The 25,811-nt window shown below is 41.9% G+C and overlaps 1 protein-coding gene across 1 annotated transcript in view; it reads right to left on the bottom strand.

The window, feature by feature from the left end:
- Nucleotides 1-25,811, bottom strand: part of LOC135215693 (GDP-L-fucose synthase-like) — a gene marked incomplete in the record, with an annotated part of 165,879 nt that overhangs the window by 90,645 nt on the left and 49,423 nt on the right. The window contains 3 exon segments of the mRNA XM_064250643.1: nucleotides 8,230-8,372; nucleotides 23,066-23,257; nucleotides 23,571-23,699. Coding sequence (XP_064106713.1) covers nucleotides 8,230-8,372; nucleotides 23,066-23,257; nucleotides 23,571-23,699 — 464 coding nt within the window.

Below are 25,811 nucleotides of genomic sequence, written 5' to 3'. Positions count from 1 at the left end.
AAAATGTGCTAATGCAAAAAACAACCTAGAGTACTTCACCGAGAACTCCGAATTCAACACAATCCATTGGGAACAAGGCTGCCCAAAACCACCGATGTTGACCGGGAGCCGGCAGAAAACAAATGGAAGCTCTCTGCCAGTTTGTTACCTACATATAATCCCCGGTAGTAGGCGGGGCATTCTAACCACACCATAACCAGAACTAGTGCTGGCGTAAATTTTCAATTGTTAGGCTGCCATAGGTAGAAAGCTCTTGGCTATATAATTACTGGGTAAGTCCCATATACAAAAATCCTTTACAATAGGAAGAATCGCTGATTGGTGGGAGGAATCTGAGTGAGCCTCTATGGAGTTCAGTACACCTGAGATTTCCTTACTGGTCATGAGAGCAAGGCAGGAAATCCAGCCACTGACATCTGGGTTATCTCACAGGAGGGAGTATGAGTCCTCCCTATGAGAAAAGCAAAGAACCATAGCCTTGGAGACAATAAGGCAATTACAGTCATTGGGTTTATCTCATGTCAGCATCTCCTTTCCCCCCTTGCTAGGGGAAGGAGAGGATATTTGCCTCTATAATCTAATCAAAGAAAACAGATTGCTCACTCTAAGGAGTGTCTTACCTGCATTGGCCGCAAGGTCCAGCATGTAACGGTCCATGTGCAGGGTGGTCCGAAAGTCTTCTTACCCCTAGCAAAAAGTACCAATAATAGAGGTACAAGTACTGCAATAATACAAAATACATATCATGGATTCAGTTTATTCTTGTTACCCTTAAATATTTTAATTTTCACAATTTTTTGTCCTAATATTGTTTAACTTTTTTATTTCAGATGGGTGAAAGCAGATCAACTGAATCCATCTTCTTCTCTATTACCATATTACTTGTTCTTCTATTGTTTCAGTGTTCTTATTTCGTTACCTTGTTCTTACAGTGAATAAACTGAATCCAGGATATGTATTTTGCATTATTGCAAAACTTGTATCTCCATTGTTGGTACTTTTTGGTAGGGGTAACAAGACTTTCGGACCACCTTGTACATACTCTCTGCCCGAAGGAAAGAGTAGGATGAAGGAGAGCCAGTCACTCCCACAGTCATACTCATTCATACTGTATAACAAAAAGAAAAAGTGTCCAAGGACCTGTGGGCAACATCCTAAAGGTAATGAAAAGTGAATGGCGCCTGCTGATCCAACAGGTTCCTATAGAATGTGAGGAAAGGCAGCAGAGTAGCCTTCCTGACTGTTTTATGAAGCCAGAAAGAAATATAGTGTTCTTGGACACTTCTTTCTTGGAACTTCCAATGCTAACGAAATTATCGACAATCAGGCCGATGTTAAGTCCTCCTCAAATAGCGCTGTAGCACTCTATAGGGACAAGGTAGCACCTCGTCTGGATCATCACCAACAAAGTCACTAGGGGAGGGGATCATAAAAGACTTGAACCTAGCATCAGGGACTGATGGGTTCTGAGTCTTCACTACTAAGTCTGGGATGAAGTCGAGCATAACTACATAATCCCCATCCCCTGGAGTGTTTTACGTTGAAGGAAAGTCCATGCAGCTCACCAACTCTCTTCACCGATACCAGGGCAAGCAAGAAAACAGACTTGAGGGTCAGATCCCTGTCTGATGACTCTCGAAGTGGTTTGTATGGTGTACAAGTCAGGCTCTGCAACACGAGAGTACATCCCACACAGGAGGCTTGAGATCCCTGGGTGGGCAAGACCTTTCAAAGCTCCTCAAGTGCAGAGATAAATGTAGAGTGGAAGAGACATCTATGCCCTTCAGCTTCAAGAACAGGCCTAGTGCAGCCCTTTAGCCTTTTACAGCTGAAATAGAGAGGAGCTTCTCTCAGTGAAGGAAGATGAGGAAGTCCATGACCTGCTGAAGAGTGGCTCTGACTGCAACCACAGAAAATGGCCCACTTTCCCTGGTATACCACTACAGAGGACTGTCTGAGGTATATTCCTCTCTGTTGCTGCTCGACGAGATAAACCTCTCGCTCAAAAGAGATGGTGGATAACCTCCAGCTGTGAAAAGACAGGGAAGGCACTGCCTAATGGTACCATTCTACATGTGGTTCACACAGATGGTCATGCCAGGGCTGAATCTCTCTGTGCCTTGGAAAGCAGAGCCAGAAGGTTGGGATTCCAAACGGCCTGGGGCCATTTGGGAGCCACCAGAATCATCCGAAGATTTGAGGTGGCCAACGCTCAATTGACCATCGTGTGAATCATGCAAAATAGATTTGAGGTTGTCCCATGGGTGTTGGAGTGAGTCCTCTGCAGCGGTCCAAGGGTCCAGTACAATGGAGCAGAAAGTCTCTTAACTTCCTGTTGCACTGGGTGGCAAACAAGTCTATGACTGGTTGCCCCAATAGGTTGAACAACCACTCTGCCATGTCTTGATGCATTCAGTTCCTATCACCTGATTCTGGTGGCTGAGCTTGTCTGTTACTACATTCCTCTAGCCTGGAATGTACCTGGCTGAAAGCTCCACAGAGTGAGCTCCAACATACTCATGCACCTGCACTGACAAATGGTGGAGTGAGAGGGATGTGACACCCCCTGCTTGTTGACATATGCCACCACTGTAGTACTGTCGCTCATCAGTACCACAGAATGTCCCATCACTCAATCCTGAAACACTTGTCCGGCCAGAAAGGCCACCTTGAGTTCCAGGATGTTGAACTTGATGTGAAGGTGCCTGTCGTGATAAGTTCCACATTCCTGGCATCAGCAATGCCTCCAGATGTGTGCCCCATCCCTCTGTCGATACATCTGAGAACTGAAGCATGTCTGGAAGGGGAGTGAGAAGATCCACTCCTATCAAAGGTTCTTGTTATCAAGCCACCAGTCCAAATCCTCTCTCACCTCCTGCGAGAGAGTGACAATTGCAGATTGAGGGTTGCGAGACTGTGACCAAAACTCCGTCAGTCTCCACTGATGAGACCAAAGGTGAAGCCGCCCATGAGGTACCAGCTTCTCCAGAAACGACAAGTGACTGATCCTGACTTGCCAATACCAAGCTGACTGTTCCTGTCAAGGCAGGAACTGTCGCACTGCCTTTCTGAACCTGCTGATACAAAAGCCCAAGGGGAAGACTCTTGCTGCTACCATATTTATCAGCATGCCCTGATACTTTATCCTCTACTGGGGCTCGAGATCATACTTCTCAAGATTTATCACGATCCCTAGACTGCAACAAAATTTGAGAGGTCGATCCCTGTCTTGTAGCAACAGCAAGCAAGTGCTCGCCAGGACGAGCCAATCATTGAGATACCTAAACAGACGTATCCCATGCAAATGTGCCCTAGCTGACACAAGGGTGAACATTCTCTTGAACACCTGGGAGTGGATGAGAGCCTGAAACAGAGTGCCCTGAAATGGTACACTATCTCCCTGAGGACAAAGCAAAGGTACTTGAAGGAAGACTGATGGATGGATATTTGAAAATGCGCATCCTTCAAGTCCATCATAAGCATGAAGTCATTCCCCCTGACAGAGGCGAGCACAGTTCGTGCCATCTCCATTTCAAAATGAGTTTGGCGAACAAATTGGTTCAGAGGAGAGAGGTCTACGACTGGTCTCCAGCCCCCAGAATTCTTTTCTATGAGAAAGACTCGGCTGTAAAACCCTGGAGACTGGTCCGACACAACTTCCATGGCACGCTTGCTCAACCTTTTCTGCACTTCTTACGACAGTGCTAGGTCCTTCTGAGAACATTTAAAGTATGACTGGATATGGACTGGATGGTTAGTGAGAGGTGGCAGAGACTCGAAGGGTCATAGATATCATCCCTCCTGGAGAACATCTACTACCCAGGTCTCTGCTCCATAACACTAGCATGTTACCCAATGACTCAATAGACACCAACCCACCAATGTCAGCAACTGGAGGGGAATGCCATCCATGGCATTTCCCTTCTTTCCCTTGCCCACCCTTTCCTGATGAAAAAGAGGACTGCAAGGGGCGTGACTGTGTCCCCTTCGATGAGAGAGAAGAAGGCTGGATGTTTCTATGAGCCTCCTTCGAAGAACTAGGTTAAGGGGCTGCGGAAGAGCTGGCTAGACTTGAAGGTCTACCGCAGTGGAACACAAAGATCCAGAGGTCTTTGCCACTGCCTAGTGAACAAGGCGGTTGTTGTCTTCCGCCCGACGCTTGTCCACCGCAGCAGAGGTAGAACCCAGCAAAGGTCTGTTGCGCATGGTCAGCACCAATTCAGGACCTACAGACCTGGTGAACTGAGAAATGGCAGTATCCCTTCTCTTCAGCACCAGCTTTGCCCACAGGTTTGCCATCTTGTGGGCCAGGTAGGACATTACCTTACCTCCAGGCTGGCACAATCTCTCGAAGGCTGAGTCCTACCCAGAAAGATCGCTCCAGAGGAGTTAGTAACCTTAGATACTTCTGTGAAGGACCACAGTTCTAGCCTTGAGACTGCCTGGAGAGCTGCCATTGAGATAGCCTCCAGGTTCGCTGCTGATTAATCAGCGCTATGATCTCACCAAAAATCCTCTGTATCTCAGGGGTGTCTGCATCCCTAGGCAAAGAATCCTCTAGTCCTTTAAGAGTGCGGTTCACCCGATCTACTCTCCCTTGAGTAGAAAGAACCTCGCCAGACCCCCTAGATCCATGCTGAACAACATGTGCATCTGGTGTGGCCCTAATACCTCAACAGGAACACAGGCCCTCACTGCTGAACTCTGGGGAGAGCACTCTGCAGAGTTCCTCCTGCAAGCCTCGCACCTCCCAGCATAGCCCTAGGAAGTAAAGAACAAGAGAGGAGGATCGGATGCTCCCAGTCACCCTGCCACAGTGCCAGCAGGTAGAGTGAATCTTATGCAATCACCAACCCGCAGTGATGAAGGCAACGTGAGGTTATTGCTTCCCAATTGACACACTCGCCCCATCACACAAGCTCAAATGAGAGTCTGGTGGGGTTGAGTGAGCAACAGTAGAAAGAACCTTGTCAGACCCCCTAGATCCATGCTGAACAACATGTGTGTCTGGTGTGGCCCTAATACCCCATCAGGAACATGGGCCCTCACTGCTGATCTCTGGAGAGAGCACTCCGCAGAGTTCCTCCTGCAAGCCTCACACCTCCCAGCAAAGCCCAAGGAAGTAGAGAACAAGAGAGGAAGATTGGATGCTCCCTGTCACCCTGCCACCAGTGCCAGCAGGTAGTGAAATCGTATGCAATCACCAACCCGCGGTGATGAAGGCAACGTGAGTCTATGAGAGCGTTTTTGCTTCAGCAAAATACTCTCCCAAAGAGAGTGCAGAGCTTACTGCTTCCCAATTGACACACTCCCTCAGTCACACAAGCGCAAACGAGAGTCTGATGGGGTTGAGTGAGCAACTGATTGTCAAGAACTTGCACTGTCCTCATGACACAAGAGACAGCAACATCTTTCCTGGTCCCTGATGTAGTTCTAGACTTAGCCTTCACAGGTAGGGGTGAGTCACCTGTGTGACTTGACCCTTCCTCTTGCCCTGTGCCAAGGTCGGGATGGTGAGTAGCCTCTCTGGCACCGACTTTGGATGTATACATCCCTTCTTAGAGGGTCGCACATTAGGGGACGCTAGTGAACGAGTTACCAACACAGCTCCAGACCTAGGGGCAGAACCCCTAGAACCAGAGACAGGAGCTAGAACCGGGGTTCCCACTTGTGGGGCTCCCGCAACACTAGACCTGGGGTTAGCGCAACGGTTCCTGTTCCCGAAGGTGCAGCAGGAGAGCCAACAAGAGAACCAACTGCTTCCTCAATGGAAGGAAGCAGACCCTTAGAAGTCCTGTGACAAGACTTCTTAGGGGGCGGAGAGGCTACCTTCCTCTTCTTAGGCTGGGAAGCCTTTTGAAGTGGGAGGAGAGGAGGCGCCAGACGATGATGAAACCAAACAAGACCTTTTCTTCCTCGACTTCTTCATCAGCTTATGCAGGAGAGCTGTCAGGTCCCGCAAAGGAGCAGCAGACTGCTTGGAAGGAACAACAGCAGGTCTGGAACTTGCAGTGGTCTGAATTGGTGGAGTGATCTCAGACACTACCAATGGAGATAGTGTCATAGCAGGAGCAGGTGCCACCCCAAACCCAGGGGGAGGTGGCACTGATGTAGCGGAAGCTGGCAGAATACCGTCAGCACTGTGGTGAACCTGGTTGAGTCACAGTGGTGGTAGTAGTCATCACAACAGAGTGGGTCACTGCAGAAGTCACAGTGGCACTAAATTCAAGTGGGCCAGTAACCCACTCACTGATGGAGGCCCGTTGCTCTGAAGAAGAGAAATCCCTTTTGGAGCAAGAGGAGGCCCCCTGAGTAGTGTTGTCCTGGTCACCAGCCCCAGTTCTTCCTCATCCGATGAGTTGGAAGAGGATGGTGAGGGCAAGATTTCCCCCAAAGAAGAAACAGCAAGCACAAGACGATTGTCAGAAGAGAGATATGATGTATGATGCCAAGGGTTGGCAACCAAGGGCATAAAACTTCCCCCTCTGCTCTGGAGACCAGTCACAACACTCAATGCATGTACTAGATCTAGTGCACTCATGCCCCTGGCAATAAGAGCAAAGGGGGTGAGGATGAACATCAGCCAATGAGAGGAAATTACTGCATCTCTTGCTGCCATCCCAGGGCGAAAGGACAAAGGGTTTGTTTATCGTGTAGGAACAATATTTTTCCTAACTACGAATACAAACCCGAGGTCCTTTACACAATAGGCCCACCTCATACCACCCTTCAATCTGAAACCTGGACTGAAAGACAAACCGGAATCTTTACCTCTGGGCAGGCAGGTCTCCCCACCTACTGGATAGTAGTTACTGCCTAACCACCTTGTTCAAAAGTTTTAACAGCCATGTTTCAGTTTTCTAATAAGCAATTCATATCATAAAGACCTCAGGTTTGTAGTTAGGAAAAATATAATTTACTTTCAAAAATGTGATATTGCTTGCTGCATTTCTCAGGTACTCAACAAATACTGTCAAATATTCAAACTACGTACTATCATGTCACCAGTCCACACTGAATCATGAATAAGTAGCTCATCAATCTGAGTACGATAATTACTGACCATCTTTTTGCATTAGGAAAAAACAAATAACACAACACGTACAAATTATATTATGTTGGATGGATAGATTATGAAATTTAGGGACAAGCCCAAGCACAGGGACCTATTTTGGTCATTCAGTGCCGTAATGGAATGAAATAAATAACTTAATGATTAATGAAATGTAAATGAAGGTGATGATAACCTACAGAGAATGACAATGTAAAAACAATATTTCATAAAAAAAGCAAAAAAACAAAAAATTTAAAATAAAAAAGTATAGTTTGTACATTAATTTTGTAAATAAGTTTAGTTTTCAGGAACGATGACAAAATGTTCAGTTTTCAGAAATGATGTTGACAAATTATTTATTGAAGTTCTATTCACTATTTATAATTTAACTTAAAAGCATGTTAATAATGATTTCCAAGATATTTCCTGACAGTCTGAATCAGTCAGAATTATGCAATATATTTTCTAACATCACACATACTACTTTTCCTAAAAGAAGCTGAAAATTTACCTTGCAGCCTAGAGGTCAAAGCTTACATTTTCATCAACCTATCCTGAACTAAGAGGGAAGTTATTTCTACTAAAAAGTAATCTGAGCACCTGTACATATCCTCTGAATGAAGTGTATAAATTAATCTTAGTTAATCCAGTAAATGTGCAGATATATCATAAAAGCAGAAACACAGTCACAAAGATTCCTTGCCATACCAGCAGATTAAAGTATTCATGTCAATGAATAAGTAGTAACTTATTCTGTACTATATCAGTATTCCAGGGATTTTCACTCTTCTCAAATGTCCCTGAGCATTATCAGTATTTTGAATCTGAGCTTGATATAAAGTCAAAGCCACATACGTTATAAAGTTTAGGTATTCTTAAAAACTGCACTAAATATAAAATCTGTTATAAACTAAAATCACAGGTTGCTATGTAGCATAATTTGCTAAACAGCAACTGACTGAGCTAATCTTACATAAGTATGGTTCTGCTGTGCTACCTTTTCACTTTTATCTGAATGATTAATGTCATAATTATATCAAAAATTAATTTTATACATGCTCATTGACGTATAGAAAGATTCATTTTTCTGCTTCTAGGCCTTACTTAAAGGATGTTAATTTTCAAAGGTATACAATTATAATATACAAATATTTTAATAGATCACTTACCTGACAAAAATAATTGGATCAATTTCACTGTATTCACGAAGTACCCATAGCATCAGCCTCGCCAGATCAATAGAATAGATGAACTGCCTCAGAGGTTTGCCCGAACCCCAAACTACAAAGGGGGTGTTATTTTGTTTGGCTATGTAAACCTGTAATGTACAAAAATTTTGTACCCATTAACTCAATTTTGATCAATTCTTAAACATCTATACTTTGTAAATACATTTTTTTTTTTTCAGACAAACCCATTAATTTCATGAGACCAATCTGTGGTGGCAGTTGTCTTCAGGCAATATTTCTAGAAATTATTGTATGTAAAAATACTTTAACTTTAAAAACAAACTGGATTTGTTCCTACACAATACGTATACAAACCACTGGTCCATTTACATTAGGAATTACCTTCAGTGAAGCTGGAAAACAGCTGTTAAACTCTTAAAACAAGATGGTTAGGCATTATCTACAATCCAGTAGGCGAGAATACCCATCTGCCCAGATATAAACATTCCAGTTTCCTTTCAGCCGTCATGCAATGCAGACGTGTTTTCGTGAGCTCTTTTGCCTGACTGTTGTTGAACTCTTTTTCTCCGGTGGATCTTTTCTCACTTGTTGTTGTACAGTGATGCCCCCGTATTCGCGGGGGATGTGTACCAGACACCCCCGTGAATAGTTAAACCCGCGAATAGTTAGAATCCCATTAAAAATACTTATACTGCCTAACTTGAAAGTTCAAATACCAAATAAATTCCTACTTCAAAAGTATACCTAAAATTACTAACCTACTACTGTATTAATCTTTGAGGTTAAATTATTAATATAATTTCAAAGTCATCTTAAAAATATATACCTAGTCAATAACACAGAGAGAGAGAGAGAGAGAGAGAGAGAGAGAGAGAGAGAGAGAAGAGAGAGAGAGAGAGAGAGAGGAGAGAGAGAGAGAGAGAGAGAGAGAGAGAAAGAATATAACTCCTAGACTCCAACTCCTTCCCCTCCACCAATACGTATATCAAACTGTCATTTACTCCCCCGCCCTCTTTCCTCCAAGTGGATAAAAAGACTGGGAATTGCTATTTCATTAATCTTATGCGAACTCTTCTCAGGAGGCAGGGACAAAGCAACACGTTTCCTACCAGTCCTCCCAACCGATAAGGCAGCCAACTTGACATCCAAACAGAGTCCAATCTCTGAAGTACTGCCTGGCATATAACCTCAGACTGATGTGCCAGAGAAATACTCCGATGACAAGGAAGGGAGATGTAGCGAACTGGGTGGCAGGGATGATGTCACGGCCGAGGGAGGCAGATCAGAAGAGACGACTGGGAGAGATGTCATCGATGGGAGTGATGTCACAAGTGGTGGTGACGTCAACCTCGGCACGAGGGGGAATCAGACGCCACTGGTGGTGGAGGAACTACACAGACGGATCCCGTGACAATCATCAACGGGCTGATGCCACAGCATCTCTCCGACTTGGAGGACGCAGCAGCAGTCACTGGCGGAGCAATAAAAGATGGCCCACCTCAGCTACCCACAAAGACGAGGCTGGGAGGAAGGGGGATGGCCTGGCCAGTCTGTGGAGGGGCATTGCGAGCCTCCACAAAATGCGCTAGCAACCCCTCTAAGGATGAGGGACTCCCTAGCCCAAGCGTCTTCCAAATCACCGCCATTTTGAACGCCTCCAACTCTGGAAGAAAAGAGATTGATGAAAAAGCCTCCCCCTTCTCGGGAATCAAATTAACTCCCGAAGAAGAAGGGGGTGACATTACAAACATCAACCTGGTGGCCCTCCCAATACTTCCAGAGACGCAATCAATGAAGAAAAGGTGAAGGAGACACAGGAACAACACTACTATGGGGGTGAGTACTACATTAGACGAAGCATCGGGAAGAGGTGAAAAACTCTCCCCAAGTAGGAAGAGTCAAAACCCTCCGATGTTCTCTCTTGCTATAAAACGACTTCCACTGCTCTTTAGGTCATGTCCGGCATTCCGTGCAAGGATTTGATATAGTACAAAATATGAACGTCATCTACTGCACGTGATGTGGGGGTCAGTCGCTGCCGAAGCCATAATATCAGCCAAACACACACACACTAAACACAACCGAAACAGGCAATGAATCAGGAAAAGGCCAAGAGAGGTTAACACGACTCTCACCCAGGCAGTCAAAGAAAAGACGCGTAGCGGCGTGGTCCATGACCACTCTTCACTTGAGCTACGTATGCGTTGCCAGATATCACAAAATCCTTGCTTTCATCTGCTTTTTAAACCGGATCCAGCTAGGTGCTAGAAATTATCCTATTGTTAAGATCGAAGGTTTGTTCGCATATGAACAACTATCTTTTTTTATTATTCTGAGTGTTGCTCTCCACCACTTGCGCTGTGGGTGAGTTTGTGCTGGAAGGAAATTTCGGAAGGGGGGGGAGCAGTCACGCCACCTCTTTAAGGGCCTCCTCCCATTTTGTAGGGCATTTACCCTTGGAGCAAGAAGAGTCCTTCTCTACTATTCATATTTGTTTTTTCTTTGGGTTGACATGAGCATCGTAGGTGCAGCAGTAGATGGCTGGACTGTCATTGCTGCTTTGATTTCCTTTAGGATTTTCAACTTAGGCACTCTGTTTGCTATGGCACTGCCTTGTACCTGTGGTCCATCAGCTGGTATGCTTCCTGTCTTGATTCCTCCTGTTTCCTTGGTAACCAGTCACTGGGCAGCTCCTGCTGCGCCTTCTGCCCCAGCTACCCTGATTGCTCCTGTTATTGTTACTCACATTCCTGCAGCTCTTGCCAGCTAGGTTACTCCCATGTGTTCTGCTGCGGCTGCCCTGGTCGCACTTGTTGCTACTCACTGATGTTTGCATTGCTCGGGCTGCTTCTGTTGTGCTTCCTGCCCTAACTGTCCTGACGATGCTTGTGCTTACTGACTTTCATCCTATGGAAATGTTGGAGAGGAGTTCGAGGAAGAAGTCCTGTAAGATGAGCACCTTCTTCAAACTTAGCCTCATCTACATTTTCTGCTGCCTTCTTCCTTTCTTCTGCCAAGGCTCATCGGTTGAGTTTCTACAGTCACAAGAATCCTGAACTGGTGCCAGTGAGACCTCTCACTGTCCTGGTGCACGCACAGGGCGAGAGAAAGAGCCAAGACATGCAGGTTTTCCGGCTCTCCCTGTCAGTACTGCACCAATACTCTGGCGCCTCGGTCTCTGACCAAGCACCTGAAGAAGCAGGGAGATTCCCTTCAAAAGACCTACAGGCCTTCTAAGGGACTGCTTCACTTCAGGGAGGCAGGGTTCTCTCTTTGGCTCTTCCCGCTCATAGGGCGGGAGCCAGTTCGCATTCTCCTCTGGAGTCTCTCATTTCTGTAGTCTCAAGGGTGTGACTTCTTGAGACCGTGCTCTTGGTCCCAGTTTTAGAAGTCTGCATCTAAGACTGGCGCTGTGCTTGTCCCTTCTCAGTTTCTTAAGAGGCCAAGAGGAGACCACTCCTGATGATCTTTTTTACAAGATTCGGGAGTTTCACTAGGCGCTCAGATTCCTTGGAATTGTAAGTGCTTGACTGGTGAGTTTTCAAGTGCCAAGAATTCTGTAAAATCCCAGGCAATTTCCAAACCAGTGTCAGAGGGTTCACTTTTCAGTCTGGTTTAGGCACAGAACAAGAGTAGGTGCCAAGACATGTCAGGTGTGCAGACACTGAATCCCCCTTTAACCTTTCTTCTTGAGGGGCTTTGGCCTCAAAGGAGACTAAGAGCACTTAGGGAGGAAAGCACAAGTACCACTTGCCCAGCCCAACTGCATTTGCATGATTGACTCGGCTCAGCCCTCTTGTCATGGCTTGACCTGCCTGCCGAGCCAGGACCCTGGTTGCGTTCGCGCAATCAGCTCAATTAGGCTTGGCTCAGCTTACTTGCCGTGCCAAGCCCCTGTTCTCTTCTGTGTGATCGGCTCAGCTGGCTCGGCTTCTTTGCCCTGTTTGCTGCCTAGTTCCAGATCAAGTTCACATGATCTCAAGTTGGTGCCTTTCCATGCCATAAGCACCCTCCTTCCCCGTGCTGCCGTTATCACAGGTTGATGACTGCCCACTGTTTACCCCTTCTTCTGGTTCTTCTAGCAAGACAGGTAGGAATGCCTTTTCTCCTTCCTGTTCGCTTGATCCTCTTGGTTGCTCCTAGAGGTGCAAGGCATACATAAGAGAATTCCAATGAGTGTGTCTTTTTCGGAATTCGGCTACAAGGCTTGGGATCTTGGGATTGATCCTCAGATTGTCTCTTCATACACCCAAGTAGTTGAGGAAAGTTTTCTTGGATTCTGTCAAGACTCTCCCTTCAAGGATAGAAGACAGCTCCATGCCCTGGACAACCTCAAGGTTTTCTTCAGGATACAAATACCCTCGATTTTCATTTAGCAAAAATCTTTGTGCCGATTTGTTTGCACAATGACGGCAAAAGGCGATGCAGGAGAGATGGTCAAGCACGTATGCAAGAATTCCAGCCAACCAGAGACCTGAGTCTGTGATTGCTGGGCTCGGGGATGGGACCACAGCTTCCCCATTAATAATTTTCAAAGCTTGAGGCCCTTGCTCTTTGAGAGACAATGGGTTCCTTGCTTGGGAGGGCATTTTCAACTTGATGAATACCTTTTCTCCAGACTAGTTCATTCGATGTTTTTCAAATGCCCAATCAAGCACTCTTTCACTCAACTTCCACGACAGGAGTGACTTTTCGGCCTCGGAGGGGTCCTATGCCGACTGCAGGTTGTCCTCTGTCTGTTTCACCCAGACTCTGGTCTCCTTGCTACGAAGGATATCCCCTCTCGCAACAAGAGACAGCTAGCCTGGAGAACACTGCTATGGTATATCCTCCAGGCAGTCTCCTATGAGATTCATGATCCTTCACTCCTTCAAGGCTTTGTCTCTGTGGATGTGATCAATCCTGTAGAACAGTTGTTCACACACAGAGGCCATGTAGCAGAATACAGGGGGCCATGATCTGAGGATATGTACTATGTATAAAACCAAAGGAGTCAAGTGGGTAAGCAGCCAGTGGAGGCAACTTACAGGTGGGAGGTGAGCAATGGACAAGTATCCTATATGAAAAGTGGGTAATGACCAGGAAAAGTTTGGAAACCATTGCTGTAGAGAACTTTGCCCTCTGCAGACTGGTAGGGAGGGAGGTGTGTTTTCCCTACCCAGCACCAGATAGCAACCTGTGGGCAATTCTGATGCTAAGAAAGGGACATAGGATATTGTCCTTATTCACAACTCCAGTTGTCTAAACCCCGAAGTCGTCTCGACCCTTAGAAACTGAGCTTTATTTGGTTCTGCCTCTCCTTTAGAGTAGTGGATACCGCAGTAGTCAAGGAATGTGCCAGGGCGTCTGTTTGTCCTCCGGGCAATGGCCAAGACCCTGGTGTTTGTATCGGCTGGGTCAGGCCTGCTCTTCCTCGACCCCTCATAAGTCTCAGGCTTGCTTCAGAGGATGATCAAGGAAACAGACAGCCAGTCTTCTTTTTCTTCTGAAAAAGCACACATATGTATGTCTCTTTCAACCTTCTTTCCAATCAGGAGGAGGACAGAAGGAGGGAGATAGGAAAGAATGCTTGTAACAGGTGCTCTCCTGCTGGTGCTTTGAAGAAGGGTTGTCTGTCGAGTCTCTGGACTTGATAACGTCATAACCAAGACCCAGTAGTAGGTATCCTTCAGGAGAAGTACCTGATTTCTTCCGGATCTCGGCCATCTTCTGTCGAACTTCTGTTCCGTCTCTTCTCCCATTTTCCCATTTTGCGATCAACCAATTTGGCTAGAGCTAGTTGTCTTTGGTGTCCTCTTGTCACCACAGAAGCCTCCCCTTGGGGCAGTTTTGCTTTCACCGAAGCCTTCCCTCTGGGCAGTTTCGCTTTCACTGAAGCCTCCCGTCAGGGCAGTTTCACCTTCACTGAAGCCTCTCCTCGGGCAGTTTCGCCTTCACTATCTTCACTGGAGAATGAAGGAGGTGCACTTCCAGTCATAAATTCTTTTTCTCTCTCAAATGATGAGGATTTAGGCTGGTGCTTGATCAACAGGAGCCTTTGAATATGCCTCCATATTCTCCTCACGACATGCTTCTGTTATCAGATGCACCAATCGAGTAATAGGCGCATACCTGTAGGACCGCTGTCTGTGAGATGCGCGATTGAGACAATAAGTAGTGCAGTGGGCTCTTGGTAATTACCATAACCACCAGTGTTATGCAAATATCCAAGTTATCACACACCCTCAAAAAATGCTATAGCCTAACTGCCTACTTCAATAGTTAAAACACCAAAGACGTCCTACCTATAAAAAAAAAAAATTCTCATAGACTAACTGCCTTTAAGATCCAACCTAGCCCGTGTTGATTGTTGATACACGTGTACATATTGCAACTTAAAATTATTGCAAACACACACTGCATGCTCCTTTTAGTAGTAGAAGGGAATTGTCCTTGAAATGGCTCCCTTGCTTGTTTTATACCTCCTTTGTTTGTGTGTGTTTAAGTTTTATGTCATAAATGCCATAAATCTTTTATAAATTCTTTCCTATTTTCAATTTCTCCCCTCATCAGATCAGCAAACAAAAGTATATAGTATACTAGCTAACAATTCCTCTAAATTTTCCTGATATGGCTGCTGTACAAAACTATATTTTGGGAATGAATACTTGTTTCTGCATGATATACAAACCCTCGGTCCTTTACATTAGGAATTACTTTCAGCGTAGGCTGAAATCCAGCCGTTACATCCTTGAACAAGGTAGTTTGGCAGTAACTACTGTCTGGTAGGCAGGTAGGCCTGCCTGCCCGGATGTAAACACTCCACTTTTCTTTCAGCCGCCTTCCGATGAAGATGTATATTTGTGAGCTCTTACTCACCAGCCGTTAATCATGACTGATGTTAATAATTAATTTACTTAAATCATTCATATACAAACCCACTTTTTGTAATAGCCTTGCTAGCTGCCTCTCTACTTTAACTTCAGGGCAAGACCATATTCATTTGAAATTTATGCTTAAGCTTTGGAATTTACCAGGGGGAACTTCGGAGTTTTGTCCTTTGTTTTCCTTCCGGTATTTTCTCTCCTCTTTCATCATTTTGCTAGCTTATTGAACAAAGAGAGAAGTGGGGCATGTGTTAAAGGAAAATTAAGAGTTCATTTTTGGCTCCTTTTTTTGTCATTGCCTGAAGTTTAGTATGCAACCATCAGAAATGAAAAAAAATATCATTATCATAAATAAATATTAGAATATATGACAGCACAAAAAAAAATTTCATATATAATTCTATACAAATCGCGCTGTGAGCAAAACAGTTAAAGCTAATGAATTAATTATTTTTTTGTTGTATTGTACACTAAATTGCGATCATTTTGGTATATAACAAATTGCAAAACAATCAAAGCAACACAGAAAATATTGTCACAATATAATGCATGAATTCGTAACACGCAGACGTAAAAAAAAGCAGTTTTCAAAAATTCACCTTAAATCGAAATATTGTGCTAGAGACTTCCCGTTTGTTGCCAAATGAAGTTAATTGATTGAATATTACTAGACTGTAAGTGTTGTAGCTTACAATTGCATTTTTTCACCATTTTGGTTGAGTTAAAGCTGACCGATGAACGAATTTTTTCTATTTATCGTTATTACTATGAAAATATTTCAAAACTGATAAAAGCTACAACCATGGGTTGTTTTTGTTGTATTCTACATGAAATTGCGCATATTTTCATATATAAAACTTTATGTCACGGCTAATTTAAAATGGTGCAAACATTACGACAATCGGACAAAAAAATTTATTATTTTTTCGGAAGAGTTACCGAGCGGACGTAAGGAAAAATTATTTTTCATAAATTCACCATAAATCAAAATATTGTGCCAGAGACTTCCAATTTGTTGCAAAATAAAGGTAAATGATTGAATCTTACTAGGATGTAATAGTTTTAGCTTTCAATTGCGTTTTTTTACCATTTCGGTCGAGTCAAAGTTGACCGAAGGTTGAAATTTTGGCACATCATTATTTATATGAAAATATTCCAAAACTGATAAAAGCTACAACCATGGGTTGTTTTTAGTTGTATTCTACATGAACTTTGCACATTTTCATATGTAAAACTTTATGCAACAGCTAATTTAAAATGGTGCAAACATTACGACAATAGGACGAAAAAATTTTAATTTTTTCGGAAGAGTTACCGTGCGGACGTAAGGAAAATGTTTTTTTAATAAATTCACCATAAATCGAAATATTGTGCTAGAGACTTCCAATTTGTTACAAAATAAAGGTAAATAATTGAATATTACTAGAACGTAAGAGTTTTAGCTTACAATTGTGTTTTTTTACCATTTCGGTCGAGTCAAAGTTGACCGAAGGTTGAAATTTTGGCACTTATCGTTATTTATATGAAAATATTTCAAAACTGATAAAAGCTACAACCATGGGTTGTTTTTAGTTGTATTCTACATGAAATTGTGCACATTTCCATATATAAAACTTTATGACGGCTAATGTAAAACTGTGCAAACAGTACGACAATCAGATGAAAAAATGTCTGATTTTTTCGGAAGAGTTACCGCGCGGACGTAAGAAAAAAGTTTTTTTCATAAATTCACCATAAATCAAAATATTGTGCTAGAGACTTCCAATTTGTTGTAAAATGAAGGTAAATGATTGAATATTACTAGAATATAAGAGTTTTAGCTTACAGTTGCGTTTTTCAACCATTTCGGTAGTCATAGTTGACCAAAGGTTGAAATTTTGGCACTTATCCTTATTTATATGAAAATATTCCAAAACTGATAAAAGCTACAACCAAGAGTTGTTTTTTGTTGTATTCTACATGAAATTGTGCACATTTTAATATATAAAACTTTATCTAACAACTAATATAAAATGGTGCAAAAATTATGTCAAAGTGACAAAATAATTTCTGAAATGTGTCGCTGATGCTTTTTAGTGCGAGAAGAAAGAAATTCGCGCTTGCGCGCCTGGGTAACGACTGTAAACAAAACAACAGCTTGATCCGTGAACTCCCAGCATCCCTCAAGGTGTGTGATTCATCAGTTTTCGCCAAGTAGGCCTATAACTCTTTTTCCGCGAATTTAAAAAAAAAATTTGCGTCGACGTTTCCACATCAATTCGGCACCCAACAGACAATTTTCGTCGATGTTTAATACGTCCAATTGGCGTTTAAGGGTTAAGGGATCTCCTCTTATTTCAAAGGCCAGTGCCATTGGATGCGGAGAGGAGTCTCTTATTTTTTTCAATCATACGTATCTCCTTTCTTTTATAGGCTAACAATGGTGATAGTTGATTACAGCAATAGATGGTTGGATATCTCTTCGTGTTGACTATCCTAACCATGGAATTGTACCTGTAACTCATAACATACTGTGATATTGTTCCTCGAGTATGAAAATCATATTAATTAGCTGCTGTTATCCTGGATTTTTGTCACTGGACAACACCTTGTGGCTGCCCTGTGATTATTAGCTCTACTTCTGCTGGTAAATGTGCCTTATCCTGTAGAAGTCTTCCAGAATTTGGAGAAGTTGAGTAGGACCAAAGCTCGTCAGGTTTCATCATCTACATCTTCGTAATCATCATGTTTTTCTTCAACCTCCAACCCTTCGACTTCTAAGGCTCCCTACCGAAGAGGAAAAAGGTAGGCCCCGCCCCAAAGTCTCGTCACGGGACTTCTAAGGGTCGAGGAGGCAGTTGGGTCTTCCTTTGGCTCACCTGATCCTTCGGGAACAGGAACCATCGTGCTGGCACCAGGACCTAGCGTGTCAGGAGCTGTAGAAGCGCAAACTTCGGTTTGCACTTCTGCTGCTAGTCCAAGACATTCTGCCCCTAAGACTAGTTCCATGTTGGGTGCTCATTCACGAGATTCCCCGAGTGCATGTAAATCTATGGATTCGCGTGCATCTAGAGTCGATGATGCGAGTCCACTCACCGTCATAATTCGGGCACGGAATGGAAGAAAGGAGTGTCGCTCAGGTGACTCTCACCTTGCCAGTGACCGCTCAGTACCTGGGGTTAACATGAGGGTCCTGCGGGACCTTACATGCAGTGAGACCGGTAGGGGTCCCTCATTCAGTCCTCTTGAAAGGTTTCGGCATCGACAAGGACTGGGATGCGTCAGAGGTTGGTACCGGTTCTCGTGACTGACCGGTCTTGGTGGTGGCAAACACTTCTCCTGTCATGCTTGAGTTTCGTAACCCTCCTCAGAAAAGGGTTTCTCCAGGGCGAGAACACTCTCCTAGACTCGTATCATGGCCATCACCACAGGCTGATGGCTGCCCGCTACTAGCTTCTCTTGCTAGTTCTGCTAGCAAGGCGATTGAGAGCATCCAATCTTCCTCACCTATTTCCTCTTCTTCCTATGGCTACACCGGGAGGGACAAGGTGAATAGGAGGGATCCTGGAGAGTGCTCTTTGCAGGATTCAGTGTTAGGGGACTACGTTACTAGTGAGATCTTAGGGTCCCACCAGATGTACATCTTCGTCATTGAGGAAGAATCTTTTGTCAATGACAGAGACCTCTCACCGTCTCAACCTCTGGTGATTAGATTCTTATGATTCAAACACCTGGAGACTATATTCTCTCTGACCTTTTCTATCCTGTGGACGGATTCAATTCGCTGTCCCCTATAGGTTCTTGAATTTTGGCAGCATCAAGTGCATATTCTGTTGAATTGTACTCACATTCCAGTCTTAAATGCTCACATATTGGACTGGTTTATGTGCCTGTTCCTCCTCAATTTCTACAGGAGTCAAGGAGGGGCCCTCTCCAATGATCATTTGATGAAATTCAGGGGTCTTGCCAAGTGCTCAAATTCTTTGGAATATCTAGTGTTTTGGTCTTCTATGATCTGCAAACACTCGGTCAAGACGAGAATTCTGGATACAGTCAGTCCCCTGTTATCAGCGGGGGTTCTATTCTTGGCGGAGTACTGATAAGCAAAAACCGCCATTAACTGAAACTCTTATGGGTCTGAGTTTCAGTAGTTCCACATTGGCCGAGTGCATTGCGTGCTCAGCTACCAATCCGGCGGTCCGAAGTTCGATTCTCGGCTCAGCCAACGTGGAACCAGAGGAATTTATTTCTGGTGACAGAAATCCATTTCTCGATACAATGTGGTTCAGATCCCACAATAAGCTGTAGGTCACATTGCTAGGTGAACAATTGGTTCCTGGTCACGTAAAAATATCGAATCCTTCGAGCCAGCCCCAGGAGAGCTGTGCATCAGCTCAGTGGTCTGGTTAAGCTAAGATATACTTTTTTTCCGAGTGTCAGTTATTGGTGCCTCTGTTAGGTATGTTATGGCGCCATAACTGACATTTGGCCCATTATGGTGCCATAAATTGCCAATTTTATGGCACTGGACAAGCACCATACAACCAGATCACCAATAACTGAGTTTACCAATAACCATGGACTGCCTGTAATTATTATTACAATACGTACCCAGGAATATTGCAGAATGCTCGAATCCCTTGGAATTGCTGGCATTCTCAGTGTGTTATGGTTTTCTATAATTTCCAAATACTCGGGTGAGACGGACATCCCCAATAATGTTATTACAAAAATCGATAGTCTTCCTAAGTGATTAAATTTCTTGTTTTTACACAATTTGGGAGTCTTGCTAAGTGATTAAATTCCTTGGAATTTCTGACATTCTCAGAATTATTTAGTTTTCTGTGATTTCCAAACACTCGGGCAACAGGTATTCCTGATAATTATTACAATAAACGGGAGTCTCGCTGAGCACCCAGATCCCTTGGTTTCGCTGGCTCGCTGAGTGCTTGGCTTTATCATGTTGCCGAGCACTAGGGAGAGACAAGGCTCACCCGATTACTGTCTTGCAAGGGTTTGCTTTTCTCACTGAGCAGGGGAATTTTTACAAATTCTAGTGCTCGCAGAGCACTCACTATCATGAGTGCTTGGGTAGCGAGATGAGCCTTTACCAGTACAGATGAATTCGCTCTTCAGTCTAGTTTGGAGTTATGCAGAGCTTGGTACTGCATACAACACCTAGGTGAATAGTCAAGTACCATCCTCGTGTCTTGGACCTTAGGGTCTGAATACGTAGGACAGCAGACACATAATCCCTTTTTATTCATCTTGTAGAAGCTTTGGCCTTAAAGGAGAAGAGTTAATTGGGAAGAAGTGATAGTTCTTTGCTGATTACCACTCATAACTATGTAGTGGTGACCTGCTCAGCTCACTCACAGCTCTACCACAAGCCGAGCACCAAACGAACTCTCTGCTCTTGATCAGTGCAGTCACTTGCCATGACATAACATCCTCACCTCCATCTTCGAAGGCTTCCACGGCCTAAGAAGAGGAAGGTAATTCTCCACCACATAGGAAGTCTCGCCTCAAGACTTCTAAGGGTCTGAATCCTTTCCATGGAGAGGGAGTTGTTGGCAGTCTCTTCAGCTCACCTGCTCCTTCCAGAGCAGGATCTGGGATGCTATCCTCAACATATAGTGTCTTGGGAGCCCCAGGAGTTCGAAACCAGGTTTGTTCTCCTGTCTCTGGCTCCAAGGGCACTGCTCAGGAACCGGGGCTGTATTGGGTACTTGTGTACGAGTCTCTCAGAGTGTATATCTCCAAGGGGGTCGTACACCCACCTTACAGACCTTACAGCTCGTTTGGGTTCCCCCAGGTCCCTCAGTGTGAGGCACCTCTAATGTCTACCAGAGAATTGCTAATGCATCTTCCGGTATATTTTGCATCTTCCAATCTTGGATGGTCTGGGATGCAGCTTAAATATCTGTCAAGCTTCTTTAAAAAAAATCTATGCTCACTCCTGATATGTTCCTCAGATGAGCTGACAATGCATTGAATAGGCGCTGCGTTGTCGATGCTGGTGCGTAGTGGATTAATGTCCTGTGTATATCCTTAGTTTTCCTGGTATAGTTTTGGGCACTATAAATCTACCTATCACTCAGTCAGTGATAGGCAGTCTTCTCTCCATCATGACAGTGGTCCAGGGCAAGAGAAGGGACCAAGCTGCGTTGGTGGCTCAGACCCACCTGTGAAGCCAGGAATGGCTATTCTTCAGGTGCCCAGAACGATATCTCTGTCCCTTGGGACAAGGAATCTGAAGGAGATAGGAGGAGGTTCTCTGTGCAGTCCTCTTTGTGAGGTTTAATCACAGAGAAGATAGATGCGTAGCAAGGCCTCGCCAGCTTTTACTGCATTTAACTTCGCTCAACTTTCGCTCGCATTCACGTGAACGAAACAGTTATAGGAAATAAATGCTTCATTCGACAGAGTGAGAACAACACAAGTTCAGAGAAGAGTGAGCAAGAACAGTCAATCCTCCTCTCTTTTTTTCCTCGACTTCCTGGTTTACACCAGGATGAACATGGGAATATGAGAAACTCGATAGAGTCTACTCCCCAGCATTCAAATCAAGAGACTATGTTTTAGGTTCAAATCTTAGGATCTTACCGAACATATGTCAACCTGTTCAGGATGGACAGCCCTGAGAAGTTTGAATGCCCCTCCAGTGCTACTGTCTTGGTTGACTGATTGATTATGAAATTCGGGTCTTGAGGACCAAGCACCAGAACGCTACTGTTTTGGAGACAACCAGTTCAGCTTGAACTAGTCATCTTCATTGTCCTGTTATCACCGTAGAAGTCTCCTTTTGGGACAACTTCACCTTCTCTCTCTTCATTTTTGTCTCAAATGAAGAAGAATTAGGCTGGAGTGCGATTTTCAGAGACCTATGAATATTATATTCTCCTCGCGACATAATGTCTGTTATCAGTTGCATCATCCAAGTAATAGGCACATATCTCAGTTCATTCTTCTGGTATGTGACTGAGATGAATACAGGCAGTCTCTGGTTATCGATGGACTCGGTTATTGGTGATGCAGGTCGAGTTCCAGTTATCGGCGCCATAAGGTGTCTTGTGGCGCGCAATAAGGCCTTATGGGGCCATAACATACCTAACAGAGGTGCCATAATGTTGCTTATGGCGACGATAACTGGTAAACGGCGCCATAAGTGCCATTATGATGCCATAAATTGCCGGGTTTCGGTCGGTTAACAGCAGTTTACGCTTATTGGCACCCCCTCGGGAACATAATTCCTGCTGATAACCAGGGACTGCTGTAGTACCTTCTCTTAATTAACAAGAGTCAGGCAAAAGTTCACAAAAACATGTCTGCATCGCAAGACGACAAAAGGCAAAGTGAAATGTTTACATCCAGGTAGTTACTGCATAACAACCTTGTTCATGAGTTTCAACAGCTGTGTTCCAGCTTCGGCATAAGCATATTCCTATTGTAAAGGACAGAGGGTTTGTATATTGAGTAGCAACAACTCTGTCTTTAATCAGCCTCTCGATCCGATATCTCTCCACCAACTCCCTTCATAATATTATACTATCTTTGCTCTGTATTCCAGCTATAAATCTTAACACTCCATGGTCACTCCTCTTCAAAATCTCAATTTTCCTTGTCTATGCCCCTGCACAGCTGCATAAAGTAGGAAAAGTCTTATGATATACCCATCTTAAGTCTTTGCTCTCTACACTACTGGAAAATTTGTATTATTTCTATAACCTAAAATAACAAATACATTAATTTTTTAAAGAAGCCTCAAGAAACATAACTAAACAAAGAGAATGCAAGACATAAGTCTAAAGGAAGTATACTGGAAGTACTGGTACAAATGCCTCTAAAACAAGAGTTCAATAGTATAAGTAAGCAGGCACCCTCTAAGACATCAGAATGTACTTGAAGCAAGCCAATGGACTTGTTCCTTAATACATAAGATATGGAAAAACTAAAGGCCTACAAAATTATCATACCTTATGAATCAATCCAGGTAAAACATGACCATCTTCCAAGTTAAAGTTATCATGTGGACCATATATGTTTGTAGGGATGACAGACGTGAAATGGCAGCCATACTGCTGATGATATGCTTGATTCATGACATCAAGCATCCGCTTAGCATGGCTATAACCAAAGTTTGACTCATGAGGTGGTCCATTATGAATCTAAAAAAATAATAACAATAATAAGATTAAAGTATAGCTCTTGAAATATAAAAAAAAATTAAGTATGGAGACGACCAAATACTGTATAGCTTTTGAAAATGTAATAAGTAAACTAATCCCCTAATATTTTCAAAATGCAAAACTTTCATTCTGACACATCTCCAAGATAAGAAGTGTAGAGTAATCCCCTATGAGATGTTTCTGATTAAGTCTGGACACTGTACCAAGAAAAATATTTAGTACATGGCACTATGTAATATAAATCTGTATAAAGCAAAACATAAAATAAATGTACATGCCTAAAATTACTCACCATTGTTTCATCTATTGGATATGTTGTCTTGTCTGGAAATATACATGTTGAGAGGCAGGAAACCACCTTCTTCACATGCAAGTTCTTGCATGTCTCTAAAACATTATCATTGATGAGCATGTTAAAACGCTGAAAATTTAACAAAACATTAAATACAGAAAAAGTTTAATAAAATTATATATATACAAACATACATATGCATCTAGTATATAGATATTACCGATCTACAATAATCGATATATAGAGGAGATACGATATATATATATATATATCTATATATATAAATATATGATATATATTCTATATATATTAATATCTAGATATATATATCTATATATATATATAGATATAGATATATATTCTATATCATATATAGATATATATATATATAGAAATATAATAATATATATAATATAAATATATATATAGATATATATATTAGACTAATAAAAGATATATATTAGAGATAATTAAGATGATATTATATATATATATATATATATATAATAATATATATATTATATATATATTATAAATATATTATATATCTATCTGGTATAGATATATATAATATATTAAATAAATATATATAAATATATAAAAATAATATATAAAATATTTTTTTTTTTTTTTTTAAGTATAATAATTATATAATATATATATATATCTATATATATAGTATATATATATATATATAATATAATAAAAATAATATATATATTAATATATATTCTATATAATAATGGTATATAATAATAATATATTCTAGATAATAATATAGTATTATATATCTAATATCTATATATAGATATATATATATATATATATATATCTATATATATAATAATAATATATATACTATATATATATATATCTATATATATATATATATATAATATATATAAATATATAATATTATATTATATATATATAACATATATATATATAATATATACAGTGTTCCCCCCGTATTCGCGTTCTCCAGATTCGCGGACTCACACATTCGCGGATGTTTCTTTGGAACCTATCTAGAAATTATTCGCGGGACGGACTCGCCCATTCGCGGAATTTTCCGACGAAAATAATCACTAATTAGTGTATTTTGATGTTTATTTTTTTTCATGACTAAATACATTTTATGATACAAAAATGATTTACTATTTTCAAATATTAATTTTGATTAATACTGATTAGTGTTTAATAAAGTTTTAAATCACATAATAAAAATAATAATTCTCTCTCTCTCTCTCTACTACAAAGATGTATGTTTTTTTGTATGATAACTAAATGATTTACTATTTCAAATATGATAAATAAATGATTTACATCATAATTAATTAATTTATATAGCAGCAATAATATCAATTCATGAAAGAATATACCATAGTGAATTAGTATGATTTTAGCTTATAATTTAAAAAATTATGGAAGAATGAAGGAAATCCCAGTCAGATTCTTTCTCTCAACTCCAGGTACTAAAAACTCAGATATAGAGTATCAAGTTAAGAACCGGAGGGGAAGGAGCTGATTTGTTGCTGCCATCAGTGGGCATGAAATTTCCACCCCCCCCCCTCTCTCTCTCTCTCTCTCTCTCTCTCTCTCACTCTCTCTCTCTCTCTCTCTCTCTCTACTGAGATGAGAGATTTTTAACGGTACATATATGCGTAATATGTTTATGAATATTTTCAAATAATAATAATAATAATAATAATAATAATAATAATAATAATAATAACTGTAATTACAAAAATCATATGTGAAAAGTATTTTTACAAATACTATGATAATCTCTCTCTCTCTCTCTCTCTCTCTCTCTCTCTCTCTCTCTCTCTCTCTCTCTCTCTCTTAAAGCGATGTATGTTTTTTGGATGATGATTTACTAATTTTCAAATATCAATATTAATGTAAACAGAAATAATATAAATTCATTAAAGAAAATACTAAGTGAATTAGCAAGATTTTAGTTTATAAATAAAAAGAATTATGTAACCCCGTGTCTTGTTTTTTGAACACTTAGCCAGCTTGGTTGGCTGGGTTCCAACTGTCAAATCGAGTGTTGCCATCTACGGATCATTGAGATTCTCTCTCTCTCTTTCTCTTTTGCTGATATATACGAGATATTTCTATGGTACATGTGTATGCTTATTATTATTTTTGCTAATAATAATAATAATATATAATAATAATAATAATAATAATAATAATTAATAAAATAAATATAACTAATCTCAAAATTTCACA

This window comes from Macrobrachium nipponense, chromosome 5 (genome assembly GCF_015104395.2).
Source record: "Macrobrachium nipponense isolate FS-2020 chromosome 5, ASM1510439v2, whole genome shotgun sequence".
Taxonomy (NCBI): Eukaryota; Metazoa; Arthropoda; class Malacostraca; order Decapoda; family Palaemonidae; genus Macrobrachium; species Macrobrachium nipponense.
This window is presented reverse-complemented; position numbering and strand designations above follow the sequence as displayed.